We start from the raw sequence: 23,125 nt of genomic DNA on the forward strand, positions 1-23,125 counted from the left end.
GTTAGGGGGACAGAACACCTAAGCCCAGGCTGTGGGATTCCAAAGGCGCAGGGTGGCCCCACTAAAGAGTCGTAATGCAGAGCAGCCACACGGGACAGATATCGGAGGGACCTCATGGAGAGCAGCTGTAGGGCTGACAACAGCTGTGTGGGAATGTTGTAGGAATTGGGGGTGCCTCTTCCTCTCTCTACCATGACCCTCTAATGGGCCCCCAGACCCTTACTGGGAATGGATGCAGAACACCAAGGACCAAGTGCATCCTCTCCTGGGGTACCTAGAAGGCTCACATTTGCTCTTTGTTGTTTTGGGGTCTCTTGTTAGTTTGTTTTTGAGACAAAATTGTGCTTCATAGCCTGGGTGGCCCCAAACTTATCCCTAAGTTTCAGAACTCCAAGTGAGGAGCTATGGTGTGTGTCTCCATATCCTGCTTCCTATTTACTCTGGGCACGAGTCCTGTGGAGGTAGAGAGGCTGGGCATGCTCCCCTGGGAGTGGGATGTCCCAGAATCAGCCTCAATGAGGCTTCATTGAAATCTGGTGGCCACCACGATATGGGTGCTCCTCAATCTGAGTGGGCACTGCATCTGAAGAGGTGGAGGCATTAGGGAAGGGGTCCTGCCCCTGCCAGGACCTCCGAGGTGAACCCCGCTGTCAGGGTTGCTCCACACGCTCCACACACAGCCTCTAGTTCTTCACAGCCCCTGGGTGCAGAGCGGGCAGTGTTCTGAGTCGCCTTTAGAACCAAGGCCCAGGGAAGGGAAGCAGCAGCCCAGGTGAGGGGCTGCTTCCCTTCTCCCTCCAGGTGGGTTTCGTCTGCTTGGATAGAACTCCTCATTGAGATCCTGCTAGGTGGCCCTAAAAGGAAGCCCTGTCGCAAGCCTGCTGTGTTCTTTATACCCAGTCTACCCAGCTCTGTGAGGTGGGCACTTGGCATCTTACTGGGAGTAGACTCTAAGGGTTAACTCGTCCGAACTCTCCCACTTGATAATCTTGACTCCTAACCCTGTCTACCTCCAAGTCGGGGCAGCTTGCTTTCTCTCCTTGAGCTACCACTGGGACCCTGGGAAGGTTCTGGGGCAGGGGAGCTTGTAAAGGGGCCAGACCAGGCAAAGGAGAGCTGTAACTCTGGGAAGGTTCGTTCTGGTCCCCTGAGGGAGTGGGACAGCAGAGCAGGGCCAGAGCAACAAGCCAGCGCTGGAAGCCAGAGCGAGCAGGCAGGTGGAGCTCTCGCTCCGCTCTGCACCAGGGCCTCTCTGCGGTCTGCAGCCGTTTGCATTTCCTGAAACCGGATCTTGGTGTCAGAGCCGCCCCTGGGCCGGGGCGGGCGCCTCAGCCATGGCCCTTCGCAAGGAGCTGCTCAAGTCCATCTGGTACGCCTTCACCGCGCTGGACGTGGAGAAGAGCGGCAAGGTCTCCAAGTCCCAACTCAAGGTGAGGGGCGTCCTTGGGGCTTAGGGGAGGCTCACTCGCTACACCAGTTCCCATCCGCCCTGTCGAAAGTCAGACATGGAAGCCTTTGCTGCTTGGCAGGCACCTTGCCATCCAGCAGCCCTGGCCCCTGGTGGAGTGCAGGCCCGGGGTAGGTAACAGAGCCAATGTAGCTCAGTGACTGCTTCCCAGAGGTCCCAGGCATGTGTCACCGGAGCCACTGTCCAGAATCAAGCACTCTGACTGGACGGTAGAGGTGGCACCATGGGGTTCTGAGATTCAGTAGCCTGCCCCCTTCCCAGGCTTCTTGTGGGCTCTCCAGAGTCAAGCTTGGGCACGCACCCGGCTCCTCCCTGTGGTTTCCTCGGGGCTTTGAGGAAAGACAGTTAGTTAGTGCTCGCCAGTCACTTCCTTTGGAGCTGAGTGCCTCCTCCATTTGCAAAGCAAGCTGGAGAGTGAAACAGTACTGTGGGCCAGCTAAGGGGTCATGGCCAAAGTCTCCACGGTGTTGCTACACAGAGCACCGTCCGGCTCCACCTACCAGCACAGGAACACAGCAGGTTGGGAAATTTGCCTTATGCCTTGAGACTTTAGGCTGAGAGTGGAGGGAAGCCAGGCCCAGGAAAGCCCATCAGTGACCACCCCTGTCACCGTCTGGTCTGGACAGTTCTGAGGAGAGGAACCAGCTCTCTTCTTCCTGGGTAGGCATCTTCTTCCTGGGGGAGAAGCAAAGGCCTCTGCCCCTGGGGCTGTGGCGTGCTGGGGAAAGCGTCAGAGCGGCTCAACCCTCAGACCCTGCCTAGGGGTCCATTCACTCTAAATACTTCATCTAGTGTGGTACACGAGGCTGTGGGCCACCACGAGGCTAGGCTGTCTCTCTGTCTCGCTTTCCCCTCAAAACACGGGTGTGTTTACAACCTCCTCTGCTGATCACCAAGACAGGAAAGCTGGGAGGCAAATGGGACAGAATAGGCATGCTCTCCTCCATCTCAACCTTGACATTGCTGGGGTTGGGTCCTATGAACTTAGATGCTCCAATTCTGTCCTCATCTGTCCCTTAGCTGGATTTGTGAGCATCTAAGACTAATGCTGTACTTCCCCGGGGAAGGAGAGTCCAGTGCCACCTCTGGTCCCCGAGGGAGGCAGGTTATTCCTTCCATCCTGTGTAAGCCCAGCTCATCCAGTTGAGTTCTATCCATGAAAGGAAACTAGATCATCCAGAACACCAGTCCTGCCGAAACTGAGCCCACCCACCTTCGTTCCATCCTGTTACGTTAGCACCCCACCACATGGCTTCTTGCTCCCAAGATAGTATGTTCCATCTGTGACCTTTGACACCTCTCCGGGCTCTCTCTGTGCCTTATATGCAGAGGGTCCAGCCCTCAAGTAGTTCCATTTTCTGGTGGTCTCTTCCAGGAAGGTCTCCCGACTAGAGCCCCTCTGTGTTAGCTTCTGACTGGCCCCATTCCCACCTCCAACACCCACAGGTTGAGCATCTCTGGGGAAGAGGCTGAGAATATGCATGCCTGAACTGTGTACCTCACAGCTCAACTCGAGCCCACTTGCGGTGACATCTCTGGCCCCACAGGATTAACAGTGAATGTCACACCTGCCCGACAGAAAACTTGTCCACTCTCACACTAACACAGAAAGTCTTGGGCCACGTGGAGGTGAGGCAGAAAAGGCAGGATCCCTGCATAGGAAGAGAGGGTCTCCCCCAGGCCCACAGCGGCAACACCAGAGTGGGAGGAAGTCGTGATAGTACTGGAGGTGGGGACAGAGGCCGAGGAAATGGAGAAGTGGTTGGGAGGCAGAGGAAGAAGCGGAGCGACAGAAATCACCAGCGCGGTACACCCTGTCTTCTGTAAACACGGGGACTCGGGACGGTCCTGGGGTTAGCTGGGCATACTAAGGGGCTCCTAGCCTTTGTGGTCTCTGTGGGAGGCAGGTGGGTGGCTGTACCAGCCCTGGTCTTGCTGTGTCTGTGAGTCGCTCTTCTCTCCTGAAGTGTGCATAGTCGCCTTGGCTAGCCTGGGGACGTCCCGCTGGGGCTGAGGAGGGAAGAGAAAAGCCCAAGGGGCTGGATGGGTCGGCACCTGAGATCCCAGCACAGGGAAGCAGGACACTCCAGAGAGTCTCAAAAATAAAACAATAAAAATAAAATAAATATATAAATAAATAAACCAAGAAGCCAACAAGCCCCAAGGATGGAGAGTGGCTTTGTTTTGTTTTCCCTGGAGATTAGAAGGCTGGTGTGTGTGTGTGTGTGTGTGTGTGTGTGTGTGTGTGTGTGTGTGTGTGTGGTGGGGGACATGATTTCTTCTGTGAATACTCTTACTTAGCTATTTATTTATTTAAATCTTTGTCTGTATTGTGGGAACCACAGTGTGCATGTAGAGCCAGAGGACAGCTTGGGAAGTTGGGGTCCCCTTCCACCAGCTGGGTCCCAGGCACTGAGCTCAGGTTGTCAGGTCAGGGGCAAGTGCCCTTGTCTGCTGAGCATTACCATAGTATCTCGCCTTTAATCCCAGCATTCAGTATAGCCCAGGTTGGCCTCAGATTCACAGAGATCCTTCTGCCTTTGCCTCCTCCAAGTGCTGGGACTAACGGTGTGTGCCACCATGCCTGGCTGTGCATCCTTTTAAAAAGATGACTTGGAACCTACACAGAGGTCATACCTGTGACCCCAGCACTAAAGGGCCGAGGAAAGAGGATTGCCGAGAATTTGAGGTCAGCCTGGGCTACAATGTGAGTTCTTATCTCAAAAAGCAAAACAAAACAAATAAAAAGGAAAAGGAGTCAAAAAAAAAAAAAAAAAAAAAAGAGTAGTCTCTGTAGGAGCCAGATTACTCCTGCTTTGTGGGGTCACTGCCTGGTGATTTTACGGGCTCCTGCCATGTGTGCACCTCTGACCTCTGCCAGACAGGGGTCCGAGAGCTGGGGCTCTGCAGAACCAGCTCTTTCTATTTCTTGGGGTCAGTGTAGACATGACTGCCAACCTCTCCCTGGACCTGGGTCCCCAGGAGAAGAGCTCCACCCCATCCCTACAGAGGGAAGAGGGAATACACAGAACCTTCTATGCCCAGGGCTGCCCACCCCGAGGTCAGGGGCTGAGGGAGTCCAGATGTCAGCCTACGGAAAATACAGACATCTAGAGCCCACCCCTGGAAACTCTGAGTCAGGAGGTCAGGGCGGGGCAGGCCTTTCAGTTTCACCTGCTCTAGCAGAGACCCAGAGGGGGCCTCGGAGCTAGACACTCCTCCCGAGCCTCCATTTCCTCACCTGTGAGTGGAGGATAAGCCTCCCTTCCTTCTGGCCCAGGGCTGATTGAGATCTGCAGTGAGCTCCTGTTCATCACTGCCCCACCCCTGCCACTTCCTGTCTTGCCTGATCCCGCCCCTCACCCCTCACCCCAGGAAAGTCTAGCAGTCTGAGGTCAGCCTCTCTGTGTGGAGGGCCCTAAGTGTCTGAAGCCCTGAGTACCACCGCACCCTGAAAACTGACAGCCCCAGCACTGGGCTCTGCAGATTCAGTCACAAAAGGCAGAGATGAGGGACCCCTGCCGGGCAGGTGGATGCAGGTGAATGCCCCAAGGAAGGCAGCAGGCCTGCAGAATGCAGCTTAACCGACAGAGTGTTTGCCTAGCGTGCATGGGGCCCTGGGTTGGGTCTCCAGCACTGCCCAAACTGGGCATGGTAGAGAGCGCATGTAATCTTGGTACTTCGGTAGGAGAGGCGGGATGATCAGGAGTTCAAGGTCATACAGAATGAGTTTGAGGACATCCCAAGAATACCTGAGACTCTGTCTCAAAAAAAAAAAAAAAAAAAAAAACAAAAAAAAACAGGAATGGGCCGGATAGGAGATGGCCCAGTGGTTAAGAGCACTGGCTGCTCTTGTAGAGGACCCACATGGTGGCTAACAACTCCTGTACCTCCAGTTCCATAAACAGGCGAGATGGTGTCGACCTGGAATTCCAGCACCAGGAAACGGAGGTAGAAGGATTGGAAGGCCAGCCTGGGCTACAGAATGGGACCCTGTCTCAAATGTTCCCTCCAATGTTCTGTCATAAAGGCAGTATATGTTCCAGACTTCAACAACACACTGACAGGCTGTTGGGGTGCCTCAGCAGGTAAAGGCACCTGCTGCCAAGCCTGGCATCTCCAGTTGGATTCCTGGCACCCACCTTTGGAAGGGGAGACCTGATTCCCCATAAGTCGTCCTCTGAGCTCCACACAGACGCTGTTAAAATAACAGAGATTTAAAAACAAGGTGGACCATTAACCACTGTTATTACTCTGCCCAGTTATTAAGTTGCTCTGTAAAATTGTGTTCTGCTGTCCCGGTTTGTGTGTTTCTGGGTGTCACCCATTCCTTGAGGACAAGAACGCCTAAGGAAAACCCTTTCCCCAGAGTTCAGCTGATGTCCTCCCCAGGTCTGTGTTGAGTGTCTAAGTGACACCTGAGAACTGTGAGATGTGTACTCCACCACACACACATACATAAATAAATAAGTGGGTCGGGTGGTGGTGGCACACACCTTTAATCCCAGCATTTGGGAGGCAGAGCCAGGCGGATCTCTGTGAGTTCGAAGCCAGCCTGGACTACAAAGTGAGTTCTAGGACAGCTAGGACTGTTACACAGAGAAACCTTGTCTCAAAAAATTAAAAAAAAAAAAAAAAAAGACCTAGAGACAAGTAAGTAGTTAAGTAGTTAACTCACATTGCTCTTGCAGAAGACCTAAGGTCGACTCCCAGCACCCATGTCAGATGGCTCACAGCCTGTAACTCCAGCTCCAGGGTACCTGACGTCCTCCTCTGGTCTCCGAGAGCACCCACACTTGTGAGCAAGTACACACACACATAGGCACACACACATCACATAATTAAAAGTAGAGTAAATCTTCATAAAAAGAAAAGAAAATATAAAACGAAAAAGAAAGAAATGCTGAGTTAGAGGTCACATCCAGTTTAACAGATTAAAATTTTGTTGTTGTTGTTGTTGGTGGTGGTGGTGGTGGTGTGTGTGTGTGTGTGTGTGTGTGTGTGTATTCATGAGTGTGGGTACCCTCAGAGGCCAGGATGTCAGACCTCCTGAATTACAGGCAGTTGTGAGCTGCCTTGTGTGGATGCCGTGAACTGAGCTCAGGTCCTCTGAAGAGCAGCAAATGCTCTTAATGATGGTGCCATCTCTCTAGCCCACATCCAATTTTAAGTTGATTCTTGAACACCGCAAAGATGACTAATTTACGTGTTACGGCAGTGCTCAACTGTATTCCCAGCATTGGGATGTAGAGACATCAGGATCATGAGTTCAAGGTTATCTTTGGTTACATAGTGAGTTCAAGACCAGCCTGGCTACATGAGACATATATAGATGACTAATTCACACCCTGGTGGTAGGTTTTTTTGGGTTTTTTTTTTTTTTTTTTGGTTTTTTTTTGGTTTTTGAAACAGGGTTTCTCTGTGTCCTGGTTGTCCTGGAACTCACTCTGTAGACCAGGCTGGCTTCGAACTCACAGAGATCTGCCTGCCTCTGCTTCCCAAGTGCTGGGGGTAAAGGAGTGCCCCACCAGCGGCCAGCTGGTAGTGGGTTAGTAAAGCCCCCATTTTTCCAGTCTCCTCAGTATTTGCTTTTACTGTCTTTTTCTTCTTTGGCAAATAGATAAAAAGCCACGCCTTCCACGCTGGACAGACGCTCACATTCACTGTGTGCAGACCTGAGCGGGCTCTGCGTCATCCGACACCTTGTAGCCCCCAGCAGCGACAGCCCATTTGATTGAAAACAAAACCAAGGCTCAGATTGTGAAAGGGTTTATCCAAGAGCCTACAGGCTGGAAGTGAAGGTCTCTCCCTCACGGAGAGTAGCCGTTTGCCTGGGGCTTTGCAGGAAGCCTCCTAGGAGGCTCTTTGAGAAGAGGCGTGACAGACGGGATAAGTAAGACTCTCAGGCAGACACTGTCACTTTAGTGGTTGTCCATCACTGTCTTCTTGAGGCAGTCACTGGACGTTTAAGTGCTGGACCTTGAGCCAGTGGTACCCATAGAGTGGACTGTAGATCATTAGCCAGATGTCAGTGACAGGGATGAAATCATGATTTAAGGGGAAGGATACTTACTAGCTCTCACAACCAGGATTCCGGAAATGAGGCTGGGAGAGTGGCTCACTGGTAGGATCCTCACCCAGCACCTGCAAGGCTGGAGCGCGCACACTTACAAATACACGTAAATATTTTATTTATTTGGTCTCATGTAGCCCAGGCTAGCCTCTAATTCCTGAACCTCCTACCCCTACATAGTTGCTAAGATTATGTGTATGTGCACCATGCTCGTGGTGCATTTAAATTCTTTTTCTTTTCATTAAAAAAGCAATTTGGGCTGAAGAGCTGACCCAGTGGGTAAAGGTATTTACTGACAAGTCTGACGACATCTCCCACATGGTGGAAGGAACGAACTGGACCCTTACAGTTGTCCTCTGACCTCCATGTGACTTAAGTACACCATGACTTAAGCACTGCCCTGGCCACACATAATGAATAAATGTAAGAAGACATTTTAAATCTCTGCAGTGACTGGTACACAGGGAGTGACAGGTTAATAGCAGTGGCATTCTCCCCTTTGAGACAGGGTCTCTCTGTGTATCTATGGCTGACCTGGATCTCTCGCTGTAGACCAGGATGGCCTGGAACTCACAGAGATTCACCTGCCTCTGCCTCCTGAATGTAGGGATTAAAATCGTGCCGAATTATGCCCCACCCAGTAAGTGGGGTGATTTTAAAACTCACACTGTCTGTGATTAAGCAGCGTAACAGAATTTCCCCAAAGCCACTTTTCCCCTTCTCTTCATTTTACCCAGTCTTCTTGTTCAAACTTCACTGTCGTGTTTTAGCATCCTAAATCTGTTCAACTAAAGCCCACCACACACACACACCATCCTGGCCACATGGCTACCATTGCTCTTCCCCCCCCCCCCCCCCCCCCCCCGGTTCTTTCGAAACAGGGTTTCTCTGTGTAGCTTTGGTGCCTGTCCTGGAACTCACTCACTCTGTAGACCAGGCTGGCCTTGAACTCACAGAGATCCGCCTAGCTCGGCCTCCCGAGTGCTGAGATTAAAGGCGTGTCCACTGCCGCCCCGGCCGCTACCATTGCTCTTATTTCTCCATCTCACGAGCCATTTCTCATTCTTTGAAATGCCCTCCACCTCCCTCCCCTGTTCAGAGGGGCCCTCCCCAGATCAGACTCACCTGGATGTGCATGGCAGCCTGAATACGGAGTCTTTGATTAGAAATGATCAAGTCAAGGGTTCTGCCCTGGAATGCCTCCCCGCCCCCACCACCACCACCACACATGCTTGGAATCCCAAGTTCCCATTCATTCACTTTCTGAGAGACCAGGATCCCGAGTCCTGATTTATAGAAAGAAGCCACCAACTAGTAATAAAAGGATGGGAAAAGTCGCCATCTCCCGGATCTGAATCCCAGCTCTGCCAGTGGAGTAGGACCTCAGTATTTCTTCATCTGTCACTGGGGACATGGGTAGTCGCTATGGGAGTGCTGTGAATGATGGAAAGTGCTGAGTATGCTCTTGGGTGTCGGATTGGATAGTGCCCAAAGAGAACTCAGCCAGCGCAGGGTGGAGATGGATGACCAGGCAAAATGGAATCAATGGTCCAGGCCTGATTGGGTGCAGGAAAGCAAACTGTCACTCTGTCCAAGGTGCTGTCCCACAACCTGTACACGGTCCTGCACATCCCCCATGACCCTGTGGCCCTGGAGGAGCACTTCCGGGATGATGACGATGGCCCCGTGTCCAGCCAAGGCTACATGCCCTACCTCAACAAGTACATCTTAGACAAGGTGGGGTAGCTTGTGAGGAGTGCCCCTGCCCCAGGACCCTAATACCTAGCTTTGGGCCCTAACTCTCCGCTCTCCCATTCTCTCCACGCTGCCCATCCCTGCTCCTCATCTCCGTTCCCCACCTCAGTCACCGGTCCCCTATTGCCCGTCTTCTGTTTTAGCTTCCCTGCCAAAGCCCACCCCAACCCCCACCCTGCTCATCTCCACCGTCACTGCTTTGCAGATTCTCCTTGGCTGTCCTGTCCCCTGGGGTTCCCCTCCTCTTTCCCTTGGCTGAGAAACTAGATTTCACTGTTACCAGGGAAATTAGGGGGAGAAGGTGGGAGATATCAGTGAAGTTCCTAAACCAGCTTGAGTTCGGTCTTGGGCTTGGCGGGAGTGGGGAGCGGGGTTTATAGATGGACCGAAGAAGCCAGGCTGGAGCGGGGATGAGGCAGCTGCTAACTTACAGGCCTCCTGGCAGGTGGAGGAGGGGGCTTTCGTTAAAGAGCACTTTGATGAGCTGTGCTGGACGCTGACGGCCAAGAAGAACTATCGAGCAGACAGCAATGGAAACAGCCTGCTCTCCAATCAGGATGCCTTCCGTCTCTGGTGCCTCTTCAACTTCCTGTCTGAGGACAAGTACCCACTGATCATGGTTCCTGATGAGGTAAGGGTGACATCAGATCCAGAGATTGAGTCACTCAGGGCCAAGCCCCTGGCAAAACCATGAAGGACAGAAGTTGTCTTTATGCCTTCCCACATACCCTGTCTTCACTGTCACCCCATGCCGTTTTAGCCTCACCAGGCTGTCTCTGGCTGCTGAGAAGTGTCCACATCACATAACCTGTGCCTTCTTCTAGGAGAAGCAAAACTACATTTCCATCAGGGTTCTCTAAAGAAGAAAACGAACCACCAATGTTTATGTTCTGTGTCAGTATAAATGCCCAACACACTGATGAGCATTTTAAATGAGAGCATTCAGATCAAACAACGGATTCTTAGGCGCAGTCGCAATCTAGGGAGGTACTTTGTTAAGGGAAAGGGGGGGGGGCGCTTTCGCAGACAGGAAGTAACTCTCTGGTTACACAAAGTGGACAACCAAGTCTGGCCTTGGCCTCAGAGGGGTTTTTTCCCTTCTTTCTTTTTCTTTTTCTTATTAACTGGAGAGGCAGACAGACTCCAAAGACATAGGACATGCTGGGGGAAGAGGCTGAGAGAGTCTGGGCGCTGCCTTCTTTTTTTTTTTTTTTGGTTTTTCGAGACAGGGTTTCTCTGTGTAGCTTTGTGCCTTTCCTGGGACTCACTTGGTAGCCCAGGCTGGCCTCGAACTCACAGAGATCTGCCAGGCTCTGCCTCCCGAGTGCTGGGATTAAAGGCGTGCGCCACCACCGCCCGGCTTGGGCGCTGCCTTCTTAGTTCTGGGGGAACTGAGATCTGAACTAATGCTTCCTACTCAACTGCCACTGGAGACCCAGTAGTCCCCAGGGTGACATCCCTAAAGAGAGTCTCTTAAGACTGCTGGGGCCAATGTGGACACTCTAATCAGGTCTCTGCCAGTTGGGGCAAGGTGGGCCCTCAGAGAGGAGGAAGGCTCTCTCTGCTGTGAGAACAGACTGCAGCAGGATGTACCCCAACCACCACTTCCTGTTCCTCTGCCATGGATTTCCTGTCCCTGCCCTGCTTATCCCCAGCCCCAGTTCCATTGCTCTCCCGCAAGGGAAGCATCTCAAGGGCTGTGGATTGGCTTTGGGACCAGAGAGCCGAATGGAGTGCTGGCTGCCTCCCACTTACTTGAAGTATGCTAGTCATTTTCTATATTGGTCCTTGGTTTTTGTCATATGCAGAGTTGAGGGCGTTGGGTAGGAGGGTTTTGTTTTTTTTTTTTTGGTTTTGGTTTTGATTTTTTGAGACAAGGTTTCTCTGTGTAGCTCCCTCTAGCTGTCCTGGATCTCACTCTGTAGACCAGGCTGGCCTTGAACTCACAGAGATCCGCCTGCCTCTGCCTCTCGAGGGCTGGGAGAATGACCCTACTTTTATTTTATGGCAGAAAGCATAAACAACATAGCAGGGGGCATGAGGGAGGCTGTTTGGGGTGTGGTTAGGGTTCTAGGGTTCCCTCTCCTATCTGTCTCCTGGTTTCCACCTGTGCGTGGCCTTCCCGTGCCCTTGCCCCTTGTCCTTGGTCCAGGTTCCTCTGGAGGTGCTGCTGGCATCACCTGGCTCCCCTCCCTTCCAGGTTGAGTATCTGCTGAAGAAGCTCCTGGGCAGCATGAGTTTGGAGATGGGCCTGGGCGAGCTGGAGGAGCTGCTGGCGCAGGAGGCTCAAGCCGCCCAGACCTCTGGGGGACTCAGCGTCTGGCAGTTCCTAGAGCTCTTCAATTCCGGCCGCTGCCTGCGGGGTGTAGGTCGGGACTCCCTCAGCATGGCCATCCAAGAAGTCTACCAGGAGCTCATACAAGATGTCCTGAAACAGGTCAGCCTGAGAGAACCGTCGGGAAAGGGTGATGGAGACCTAGAGGACCATTGGGAGTGGGTGATGGAGACCTAGAGGACCATTGGGAGGAGGTGATGGAGAACTAGAGGGCCATTAGGAGGGGGTGATGGAGAACTAGCGGACCATTAGAAGGGGGTGATGGAGAACTAGAGGACCATTAGAAGGGGGTGATGGAGAACTAGAGGACCATTAGAAGGGGGTGATGGAGAACTAGAGGACCATTAGAAGGAGGTGATGGAGACCTAAAGGACCATTGGGAGGAGGTGATGGAGAACGAGAGGGCCATTAGGAGGTGCTGATGGAGAACTAGAGGACCATTAGAAGGTGGTGATGGAGATCTAGAGGACCATTAGAAGGAGGTGATGGAGACCTAAAGGACCATTAGGAGGTGCTGATGGAGAACGAGAGGGCCATTAGGAGGTGCTGATGGAGATCTAGAGGACCATTAGAAGGAGGTGATGGAGACCTAGAGGACCATCAGGAGGGGTGATGGAGACATAGGAGTCCTCTCTGACTTGCCTCTGGCCGCAGGGCTATCTGTGGAAGCGAGGGCACCTGAGGAGGAACTGGGCAGAGCGCTGGTTCCAGCTGCAGCCCAGCTGCCTCTGCTACTTTGGGAGTGAAGAATGCAAGGAGAAGAGAGGCACCATCCCACTGGACGCTCACTGCTGTGTGGAGGTGAGGGCACAGTGCAGTGTGCAGACAAGGGGTCAGGAGCAAGGGTGGAGGAGACAGGAAGCTCGCTGTGACAGTTCCCTCGCTGTGATGGGTCCGCCCAGGTTAGGACACACACACCTGGCTGCCTAGAAGCCGTTCTCCTCCACGTCAGCACTTTTTTTTTTTTCCGTTTTGTCGTGTAAGTGGTCAAAGCCAGAGTCTCTAGCATGATAGGCAGGTGTTCCACCATACCAGCCCAGTGTCAGCACTTTAAAAAGACTGAAACCACCAACCAGACACGGAAGTCACTGGTGGATTATTAAACTTCAAGAGAGATTTCAGAGGACATGACTCATATCTACACCGCACAGCAAATCTTTCCAGTTCTTTTTCCTTTGAGACAGGGATTCTTGTAGTCTAGTATGGTCTTGAACTTATTTATATAGTCAAGACTGACCTTGAATTCCTAATTCTCTTGCTTTTTCTACTTCTCAAATACCAGGATCGTGTGTGTGTGTGTGTGTGTGTGTGTGTGTGTGTGTGTGTGTGTGTGTACATGCTCCTGTGGGTGCGTGTGCACATTTGTTTGTAGGTGTACATGCACACATATATGGACACCGAAGTTTAAACTAGGGTGTCATTCCTCAGGAGCCATCTACCTTAGTGTGTGTGTGTGTGTGTGTGTGTGTGTGTGTGTGTGTGTGTTCCACACACATGTGCATATGTATATGAAGGCTAGAAGTCATCCTTTGATAGAATTTCTTCAGGAGCATTTACCTTATTTTTTGAGATAGAGTCTTATAACATGCTTTCTCTGGCCCACCAACCAGCTCCCAAATAAAGACATGGAGACTTCTTATTAGTTATGAGTGCTCAGCCTTATCTAATGCTTGTCCCACTAGCTCTTATAGCTTAATTTAACCTGTTTCTCTTCTTCTATGTTTTACCTCAGGCTTTTTACCTTTCTTTCCTTCTGTATGTCCTACTTTTCCTGCTTCTTCTGTGTCTGGCTGGCGGCTGCCTGCCTGGCTGGCCCTGGGCGTCTCCCTCTCTTTCTCCCTCATTCTCTCCTCTCAAGCCCAGATTCCTCCTCTTATTCTCTCTGCCTGCCAACCCCACCTATTCCTCTACTACCTAGCTATTGGCTGTTCAGCTTTTTATTAGATCAATCAGGTGCCTTAGGCAAAGCAACACATCTTTACATTGTTAAACAAATGCAACATAAACAAATGTAACACATCTTTCCGTAGTTAAAGTAATATTCCACAACATAAACAAATGTAACACATCTTTACATAAAGTAATATTCCACAACAGAGTCTTTCACACCGAAACCTGGGGTTCACTGGCTCAGCTAGGCTGGTGGGCCAGAGAGACCCAGGACTCTCCTCTCTCTGCTTCCTAGCACTGGGATTATAGGATGCATCATCATGCCTGGCTTTTTAACCTAGTGCTGGACTAGAACTCATGCTTACACAACAAGCACTTTACTGAGCTACCACCCAGCGCTCCCAACCCCATTTTGTTTGTTTGTTTCTAAGGCCGAGTATCTCACTGGCTGGAATCTTGCTATGTAGGGTAGGCTGGTAGCCATCAAGCTCTGGTATCTGCCTGTTGCCACCTCCTCAGTGCTAGTAGAAAAGCATGTACCATCATGCCCAGCTTTGATGACATCACACCTAGCTTCCTACATGGGTTCCAGGGATTGAATTGAGGTCCTTTTGTAGTTGAGAATGTCACACAACTTGTCTCGATCATATTTACCTCCCATCCCCCAACTCTTCTTCAGTTCACCCCTCCCCTTTCCCTACTCACCCAACTTTGTATCTTTTTTTTTTTTTTTTTAAATCTTTCAAGATAATTTGTGCTGTCCAAATATTCTTGGATTCTGGAGAGCGGTTGACTTACCAAGGGCTACACTCTCAGAGAAAACTGACTCTTCCTCTCCTAGCAACTAACTATTACCGTTGGCGCCACTGCTTGGGGTGGGACAAGGTGCCCAACTCCCCTCGTGGGATTTGGTCTGGCTTGGGCTTGCACAGGTTTTGGCCATGGTGTTGAAATGGCTGTGAGTTCAGCTGCCCTGCTGTGTTTCCTTGTCGTCATCAGCTGCCTCGGGCCCTTACAGTCTTTCCATTCTCCTCCAAAATGATCTCTGAACCTCGGGAGGGAGTTTGCAGTATGTACGGATCCCCTGAGGGCTGAGCATTGTGCAATCCCTCCCTCGGCCAGTTATGGTTCACTGTGTTTATCACCATCTACTGTGAAGAGAAGCTTCTCAGATGAGGGATGAGAGATGCCCTGGTCTGTGGGGATAGGGATGACTCATTGGGAGTTAGTTTAATACTCGGTCCATTCAGCAGCATAATCATAGTGGGTTCTCCTCAAGCCAGGCAGTGGGGTGCACGCCTTTAATCCCAGCACTCGGGGAGGCAGAGGCAGGTGGATCTCTGTGAGTTCGAGGCCAGCCTGGGCTACAGAGTGAGTTCCAGGAAAAGCTCCAAAGCTACACAGAGAAACCCTGTCTCAAACACACAAACACACACACACACACACACACACACACACACACACACACAAAACAAAACAAAACAAAACAAAAACCAGTGGGTTCTCCTCTAGGGCCCATGACCTGTGGAGCCATAGGTAGCTAAATAATGGTGTCAAGTGTGGGTTTTGTCCTGTGAAGTGGGACTTGGATCTAATCAGAAAGTGACTGGTCACTCCCACGATGTTCAGGACACTGTTGCACCAGTGGTCATGTCTTTCCAGGCCAGTCATTGTTGTAGCCTGGAGAGCTCACAGCTGAGCATGGCGGATGATGACTTTTCTCCAGAATCATGTACCTCCTAGCACTCCGAAAGCCAGGCAGCAGAGCTAACGCTTCCCAGCTCACACCAGCTTGGTTTTGCCGTGCTCTGAGATTCAAGCAATTGGCGCCTTCGGCACTAGGGCCTTACCGTCAAGTTCTGACGCACAGCTCCCACAGCCTGTAATGTCTGGGAATCTATGGGACCTCTCGGGCCAACAACTCCAAAAGGAACTCACACCTGGCACTAGGTTTTGAAATATTTACTTTTCATTTATGTGTATGTGTACCTGAGTGTGTGTATATGCACCACATGTGTTCAAGAACCTGAGGAGGCAAGAAGAGTCAGTTTTGAGCTGCTGTGTGAGTGCTGGGAACCGAACCCAGATCCTCTGCACGAGCGGTAAGCAAGCACTCTTAACTGCTGAACCATTGGCCCAGTCCCCTGGCACTGGACACATTTCTACTGGATATGTTTTCATTTCTCTTTGGTAAATATTTATATAGGAATAGACTCACTGGACCGTATATGATCATTCTAACTTTTGAGGAAATGCCAATTTTTTTCAACAATTGAATCATCTGATACACTCAGCTGTGGGATCTAAGTATTACAGTTTCTCTATATCTTTGCTTGTTGTTTTTATATTAAAGATTTATTAAGGGCTCTCAGGATTCAGGAGACTGAGGCAGGGAAGACTGGAGGTAGAGGCCAGCCTGGGCTGTGTATCAAAACCTTATCTCAAGAAAAAAATAATCAGTTACCCAAGCCTTTATCCATTTTTGTTAAATAAGGAAACAGGTGTCGGACAAGCCTCCAAACATCTCAGAGCCAGTTTCTTTCTGAATGAAGTGATGCCTGACAGGAATATATAGATAAATGTTATATAGAAAACATCAGTGCAGGGGCTGGAGAGATGGCTCAGAGGTTAAGAGCACTGGCTGCTCTTCCAGAGGACCTGAGTTCAATTCCCAGCACCCACATGGCAGCTCACAACTGTAACTCCAGTTCTTGGGGATCTGACACCCTCACACAGACATACATGCAGAAATAAAGATAAATAAGTCATAAAAATGTTTAAAAAAAAACCCAAAAAACCATCAGTGCAGAGCTGGGCACATTGTAGTTCATTCACCCCTTCAGTCCCAGCTCTCGGGGAAACAGAGGAGCTACGTGAGTTCAAGTTCCAGCCTGGTCTACATAGTGAGTTACAGGACAACCAAGACTACATAGTGAGACGCTGTCTCAAAAAACAAAAGCAAAAAAGAAAGAAAACACTGCTTCAGACAGCTGTTATTTTCCCATAGAACATACATTTAGCGGAGGCAAAAACGCCAGACACACCCCTGTAACACCAGAATCCCCAGACCATGAAGAACAAGCCTCACTCAAGAGACTAAGTGGAAATCAGCAGTTGTAGTGGTGAGGACCCAGGCACATGTTCAAGCATGTTACTACGTCTTGTGGAGAGATACCACGATGAAAATGGCGCTGGCCAACCTTCAAAGAACAAACACCAGAACTGTGGGCACACAGGCACCCCAATAACTAACCCTCCACCCCAGACCATGCATACTCCTGGCAGGGTGGGGACGGTCAGCCAGGAGGAGGAGGGGGCTGGAGCTGGGGCACTGCTGGGGCAGATGTGGCCCCCATCTCGGTGAAGTCATCTGACCTGGGCCATTAACCCCTCTCCTAGGTGCTTCCGGACCGCGAAGGAAAGCGCTGCATGTTTTGTGTGAAGACGGCTAGCCGCACGTACGAGATGAGCGCCTCCGACACACGCCAGCGCCAGGAGTGGACGGCCGGTGAGTGCCTGCCTGGGTCTAGCTGGACCTCCGGTCACTTCATCCGAGTGACCCTTGGAGGCCCTTGGCCGTGGTGGCCTAGGCATCGGCTGACTCCGTCCCACTCGGCCCATAGCCATCCAGACCGCCATCCGGCTGCAGGCGGAGGGGAAGACGTCGCTGCACAAGGACCTGAAGCAGAAGCGGCGGGAGCAGCGGGAGCAGCGCGAGCGGCGCCGGGCAGCCAAGGAAGAGGAGCTGCTGCGGCTGCAGCAGCTGCAGGAGGAGAAGGAGAGGAAGCTGCAGGAGCTGGAGCTGCTGCAGGAGGCGCAACGGCAGGCCGAGCGGCTGCTGCAGGAGGAGGAGGAGCGCCGCCGCAGCCAGCACCGGGAGCTGCAGCAGGCTCTGGAGGGCCAGCTGCGGGAGGCGGAGCAGGTGAGGCTGTCCAGAGGGCGGGGCAGGGAGGACCGGGGCAGGGCTTAGGCAGAGGGCGGAGCCTCTGGGCGGGAGAATTTGGGGACCGTGTCCGGTGAGAGGGTGGGGCGGGGTCATGACGGAAGCGTGACAGGAAGAGGACCAGGCTGGAGGATGCTGTGGGCGGGGCCTCGCCGAAGGGTGGAGCCCGTAGGGTGGAGGATATTGTGGGCGTGGCCTAATGGGTGGTAGGGTGGGGCTGTAATAGGGGGTAGAGCCTAGGGCAAACCCCTGTTGTAGAGTGGGACCTAGTTCAGAAACCTTTTCTGGGGGCAGGATTTGGGCTGAAAAAGCTACTTAAGACTTGTTGATTGCAAATAGTTTGGAACGAAGTCAATCTGGACTTGAACTACATTTTAACAAAACCAGTTTGGGGACTATAAGCTGGGATTTGTAGGTAGGACGCATGTGGAGGGCAGAGTAGACTGCAGAAACAATTGAATTTATAATTTGGGAAAACTCAGTTCTAGGCCATCGAGCTGGTTCAGAGGGTAAAGGCACTACCCGCACAAACCTAGCATCCTGAATTCTATTTCCGGAATCCGCTAAAGATAGGCAGAGGAAACCGGCTCCACAAAGTCGTCCTCTGACCCCCATAGGCATGCGGTGGCATGTGTGCCCGTTACACCTCCACCTTAAGAGCTGTATGAGCCCAGTCCAGCACTGAGTCTCTCTGTATCTAGAGATACAGAACTAGAACGCTGTTCACGGAGCTAGGATGAGGATTCGGTGAAGAAATACTCGTAAGGAGTTCAATGAAGCAGGCCGGGTGTCTCACGGCCGGTAATCTCAGCACTGAAGGGGTGGAGGCAGCAAGGTCAAGAGTTCGAGGTCATCCTTGCTATTTAGAGAGTTTGAGGCCAGCCTGAACCTCCTGTGGCTGGAGTGATGGCCCCGCAGTTAAGGGCACTGGCTGCTTTTTCATGTTGTTGGTTGGTTTTGCTCTTTTGGGGGGGCTGCCACCCAGCTCCCAAATAAATCACACATGGAGGCTTACTCTTAATCATAAATGCCCAGCCTTAGCTTGACTTGTTTCTAGCCAGCTTTTCTTAACTTAAATTACCTAGTCTATCTTTTGCCTCTGGGCTTTTACCTTTCCTTATGTCTGTAAATCTTACTTTCACTCTTACTCCGTGGCTGGGTGGCTGGGTGGCTAGGTGGCTGGGTGGCTGGCTGGTTGGCTGGCTGGCTGCGTGGCTGGCCCCAAGAGTGGTCCTCCTCTTCTCGCTCCTTTTTCCTCCCAGATTTCTTCTATACAGTCTCTCTGCCTGCCAGCCCCGCCTATCCTTTCTCCTGCCTTGCTACTGGCTGTTCAGTTCTCTATTAGCCCATCAGGTGTTTTACACAGGCACAGTAACACAGCTTCACAGAGTTAAACAAATGCAACATGAGCAAAAGTAACGCACCTTAAAATTATATTACACAACATTTTCAGAGGACCCAGCTTGGGCTCCCGGCACCCACGTGGCAGCTCAGAACCAGCCAGCAGATCCCACACCCTCTTCTGGCCTCTGTGGGCACTGTCCCCACATCATGCACAGAGATCTATGCAGCTAAAACACCCATCCACATGAATAAAAACTTTTAATAAAAGAGAGAGAGAGAGAGAGGGGGGCTGGGCGGTGGTTGCGTACGCCTTTAATCCCAGCACTTGGGAGGCAGAGCCAGGCGGATCTTTGTGAGTTCGAGGCCAGCCTGGTCTACAGAGTGAGATCCAGGAAAGGCTCAAAGCTACACAGAGAAACCCTGTCTCAAAAAACAAAACAAACAAACAAACAAAAAAAAACAAAAAAAAAGTTCAATAGCTTTTGGTTGTTGTTATAACTGCAGTCCCTGGTACCCACCATAATGATATTATAATTGTTAGGGTAGGAGCTAGGAAGGGATTACCTTAATTTAATATGTTGTTTTATTGTAATATAACATCATGGTGTTTAATTACATGTAATTATAATTGGTGTTGTTTTGTGTGAGGTGCTGGATGGCAAACACAGGGCCGTGGGCATACTAGGCAAGTCCCTCTACTGCTGAGCTGCAGCCCCAGCAAACGTCTAATTATTATTTCTAAGGGCAGTGCAAGGAAAGAATAATTTGAGGTATCAGGCTCTTGGACAGGTCAGATCATGAAACCCCAACTAAAGACCCTCCATACACAGCCAGGCAGAGCCTGGGAAAGGCAGTAAGTAGCTGTCTGCCTCCTCCGGTGTCCCACTGACCGGCTCTGCGCTCCCCACAGGCCCGGGCCTCTATGCAGGCTGAGATGGAGCTGAAGAAGGAAGAAGCAGCCCGGCAACGGCAGCGCATCGCGGAGCTGGAGGAGATGCAGGAGCGGCTGCAGGAAGCCCTGCAGCTGGAGGTGAAAGCTAGGCGGGATGAGGAGGCCGTGCGCCTCGCCCAGACCAGGTAGGCACGAGGACCCGGGTCCCTTCCCCGCCAGGGTCTGAGCGGACCTCCCTCCGCCCCTCGCTCTGAGAGGTCCCTGTGCTCTCCGGCAGGTTGCTAGAGGAGGAGGAGGAGAAGCTAAAACAGCTGATGCATCTGAAGGAGGAGCAAGAGCGCTACATCGAGCGAGCGCAGCAGGAGAAGCAGGAGCTGCAGCAGGAGATGGCGCTGCAGAGCCGTTCCCTGCAGCAAGCCCAGCAGCAGCTGGAGGAGGTGCGGCAGAACCGGCAGAGGGCGGACGAGGACGTGGAGGTGAGACACCCGGCGGGAACCGGGAGAAGCTGGGGGAGCCAGAGTGTCATTGCGCCTGCCCCATCTTCAAACGCGCATTATCATCCGCTGACGGTGTTACCGCCTACAGGTTGCTTAACGTCTCTGAGTCTGAAGTCTCTCATCTGGGAAAGCAAACAGATAGCTCTGGTTACCACCATGAAACAAGCTAATACATGGTACTTAGTATGTAAATGCAGAACACACCTGTATTTGCCAACAATATAATTAACCTGGACAGAATTCCCTCCTCCCTACTCTTCTAAGCCCTAGATTTGTACACACTCCCTAGAGCTTGGATCTCTATAGATAAGGGTTCTAGATTTGTTTGTTTGTTTTTTAAATGTCTTTTTAAATTTTTTATTAATTTTTATGTGTATGGATGCTTTGTGTGCACGTATGCCTGTGTACCACGTGAGGGCAGTGCCCACAGAGACCAGAAGGTGGTAGTGTCGGATCCCCTGGGACTGGAGTTACAGACAGTTGCGAGCCACCATGTGGGTGTCCAATCCTGGTCCTCTAAAAGCAGCCAGTGCTCTTCATGGCCACGCCATCTCTCCAGCCCAATGATGTCTTTTAGGACCTGGGGATGTGGCATGCATGTCTAACATGCACAAAGCCCTCAGTGCATTCCCAGCATTGTTTGTATCAGGCATTGTGGCTGTGATCTCAACATTCAAGGAAGGATAAGTTCACGGACCTTGTCTGGTGAAAGGAAATTAAATAGATACATTTTCTAAAGCTTTTTTTTCTGGGTGTGGTGGCACAGGCCTTTAATCCCAGCACTCAGGAGACAGAGGCAAGTGTATCTCTGTTGAGTTCTAGGCCAGCCTGGTCTAGAGTGAGTTCAGGCCGGCCAGAGCTACATATAAAGTCTAAAAAGCTTTTACTGGGGCTGAAGTGATGGCTCATTGGTTGAGAGCACGTGCTGCTCTTCCAGAAGACCCAAGTTCAATTCCCAGCACACCTGTCAGCAGGCTCCCAACCACCTGTGACTCCAGCTCCAGTGAGCTCCAATTCTCTGGCCTCTGTGGGCACCTGCACTCACGCGCACACACCTGGACATGATATACGTAATTTAAAATAATAAAAATAAATCTTAAAGGCGCTCTTATTTAATTTTTCCGGCTGACACAGTCATGGCAAAAACAGTGCGGAGACTGGAGACAGGCCAGTGGTTAAGAACACTTGTTCCCCTTCAGGGGACCCAGGTTTAGCCGCTAGCACCCTAGCTCACGGCCACCTACAACACAGAAATGGGCAACACGGGAAGGCGTGGATCTGCCCACCCAGCCGACCCCTGCTTCGGGCCCTGAGTGCTGGTGCAGAGACTCTCCTACAAGGTCCTTGTTATAGAGCTTTGGGACTCAGTGTATGTCCCTGAGCTGGTCATTTAACCTGCTTCATATGTGACTGTGTTAACTTCTGCTCAGGAAGTTAGATAAAACCGTAAATGCACTCGGCGTGTCTCAGCAGCTCCGTGGATGAAAATGATGGTGACTGCTGAACCTTTGGGAGGACACGAGCCCCCTCAAGTTGGAGGCAAACCCTGACTTTTTGTGGACACGCGTGGGCTTTGTTTTTTTAAAGATTTGTTGATTTTATGTGATGTGTATGTGCACAACATGCATGCAAGTGTCCTTGGAGGTTAGAAGAAGGCATTGGATCCCGTGGACCTGGAGTCACAGGTGGTGTGAGCTGCCACGTGGGTTCTGGGAACCAAGCCTGGGTCCTCTGCAAGAGCAGCAAGTGCTCTTAACCACTGAGACCTCTCTCCAGCTCCCTTCCCCCACCTTTTTTGAGGCAGGATCTCATGTAGCCCATGCTGGCCTCTAACTCATTATGTAGCCCAGGCCATGACCTCGCCCTTTCTCTATAACCCGAGTATATATCCCAGGCATGCACCATCATGGTCAGCCTCACATGAGTTTGCCAGGGAGATGTTCAGCACCGTCATGGCCAGCCTTACATGAGTTTCCCAGGGAGATGATGAGCTGCTGCAGTCAGAGTCTCAGGGGCTCTGACCCTGACCTGCCACCATGGATGGCAGTTCTGACCCATTCCCACCACCTGCTCCACAGGCTGCCCAGAGGAAGTTGCGCCAGGCCAGCACCAACGTGAAACACTGGAATGTCCAGATGAACAGGCTCATGCATCCGATTGAGCCGGGAGGTGAGCCTTCCCTGCCTTGGGATGGACAAAGGGAGGCTTCCAGGTCTGCTGGGCCGTGGAGGCGGAACTGAAGGTCAAAGGTCTCCCTCTCCCAGGGCTAAGGCAAGACCTTCACTTCTCCCTTGCAGCTCATTTTCCTCCTTCCTACCTCTCTTCCCTCTGCCAGATAAGCGTCCGACCACCAGCAGCTCCTTCACCGGCTTCCAGCCCCCTCCACTTGCCCGCCGGGACTCCTCTCTAAAGCGCCTGACCCGCTGGGGTTCCCAAGGCAGCAGAACCCTTTCAGGCAACAGCAGCGAACAGAAGTCCCTCAATGGTGGGGATGAGACTCCCATCCTGGCTTCTGCCTCTCAGGAAGATAAACTGGATCCGGCACCAGAAAATTAGCTTCTGATGACTCCTGTTCTTCTGATGCTGTGTCTACTAGGACTCGGCTACAGCGGGCCTGAGGGTGACTCCAGCCTCTGCGAGAGGTCCTGGGGATACGGCCCAGGCCTGCCGACCAGAAGCTGGTACAAGATAAGGGTGGTTGTCATTCTCACCGGGCCCAGACCATAGAGGCTGTCTGGGGTATTAATACTTGAGACTATGGTTCTGTGCCTCAGCCTCAAGGACCCTGTGACCAGGGCTGGGAAAGAAACTAAACAATTAAGACAAAGGTCATCTGCCCCCAAAGGTTATCTGCCTTTTCCCCTGCCCAGACTACCAGCAAGTCATGGAGGCATATTTCCAAATAAAACTGCTCACATCTGCCCACTG

At 51.7% G+C, this 23,125-nt stretch overlaps 1 protein-coding gene across 1 annotated transcript; it reads left to right on the forward strand.

Moving 5' to 3' along the window:
• Positions 1–1,290: 1,290 nt before the first annotated feature.
• On the forward strand, positions 1,291–23,125 carry Def6 (DEF6 guanine nucleotide exchange factor). Its single transcript, XM_059281790.1, has 11 exons — positions 1,291–1,430; positions 9,138–9,278; positions 9,742–9,927; positions 11,497–11,733; positions 12,286–12,432; positions 16,921–17,029; positions 17,145–17,443; positions 19,719–19,885; positions 19,978–20,176; positions 22,276–22,366; positions 22,533–23,125. The coding sequence occupies exons 1-11, from the start codon at positions 1,335–1,337 to the stop codon at positions 22,751–22,753; spliced, it is 1,893 nt and encodes a 630-aa protein (XP_059137773.1). The 5' UTR covers positions 1,291–1,334; the 3' UTR covers positions 22,754–23,125.

This window comes from Peromyscus eremicus, chromosome 16_21 (genome assembly GCF_949786415.1).
Source record: "Peromyscus eremicus chromosome 16_21, PerEre_H2_v1, whole genome shotgun sequence".
In the NCBI taxonomy this organism is placed as follows: Eukaryota; Metazoa; Chordata; class Mammalia; order Rodentia; family Cricetidae; genus Peromyscus; species Peromyscus eremicus.

What these genes read in the sequence shown, in the direction of transcription:
- Def6 (XM_059281790.1), top strand. Translation starts at nt 1,335, where the DNA reads ATGGCCCTTCGCAAGGAGCTGCTCAAGTCCATCTGGTACGCCTTCACC. An exon ending in GCGCCAGGAGTGGACGGCCG is followed by an intron (nt 17,030 to 17,144) that starts GTGAGTGCCTGC and finishes CTCGGCCCATAG; the next exon opens with CCATCCAGACCGCCATCCGG. An exon ending in GGGCGGACGAGGACGTGGAG is followed by an intron (nt 20,177 to 22,275) that starts GTGAGACACCCG and finishes CCTGCTCCACAG; the next exon opens with GCTGCCCAGAGGAAGTTGCG.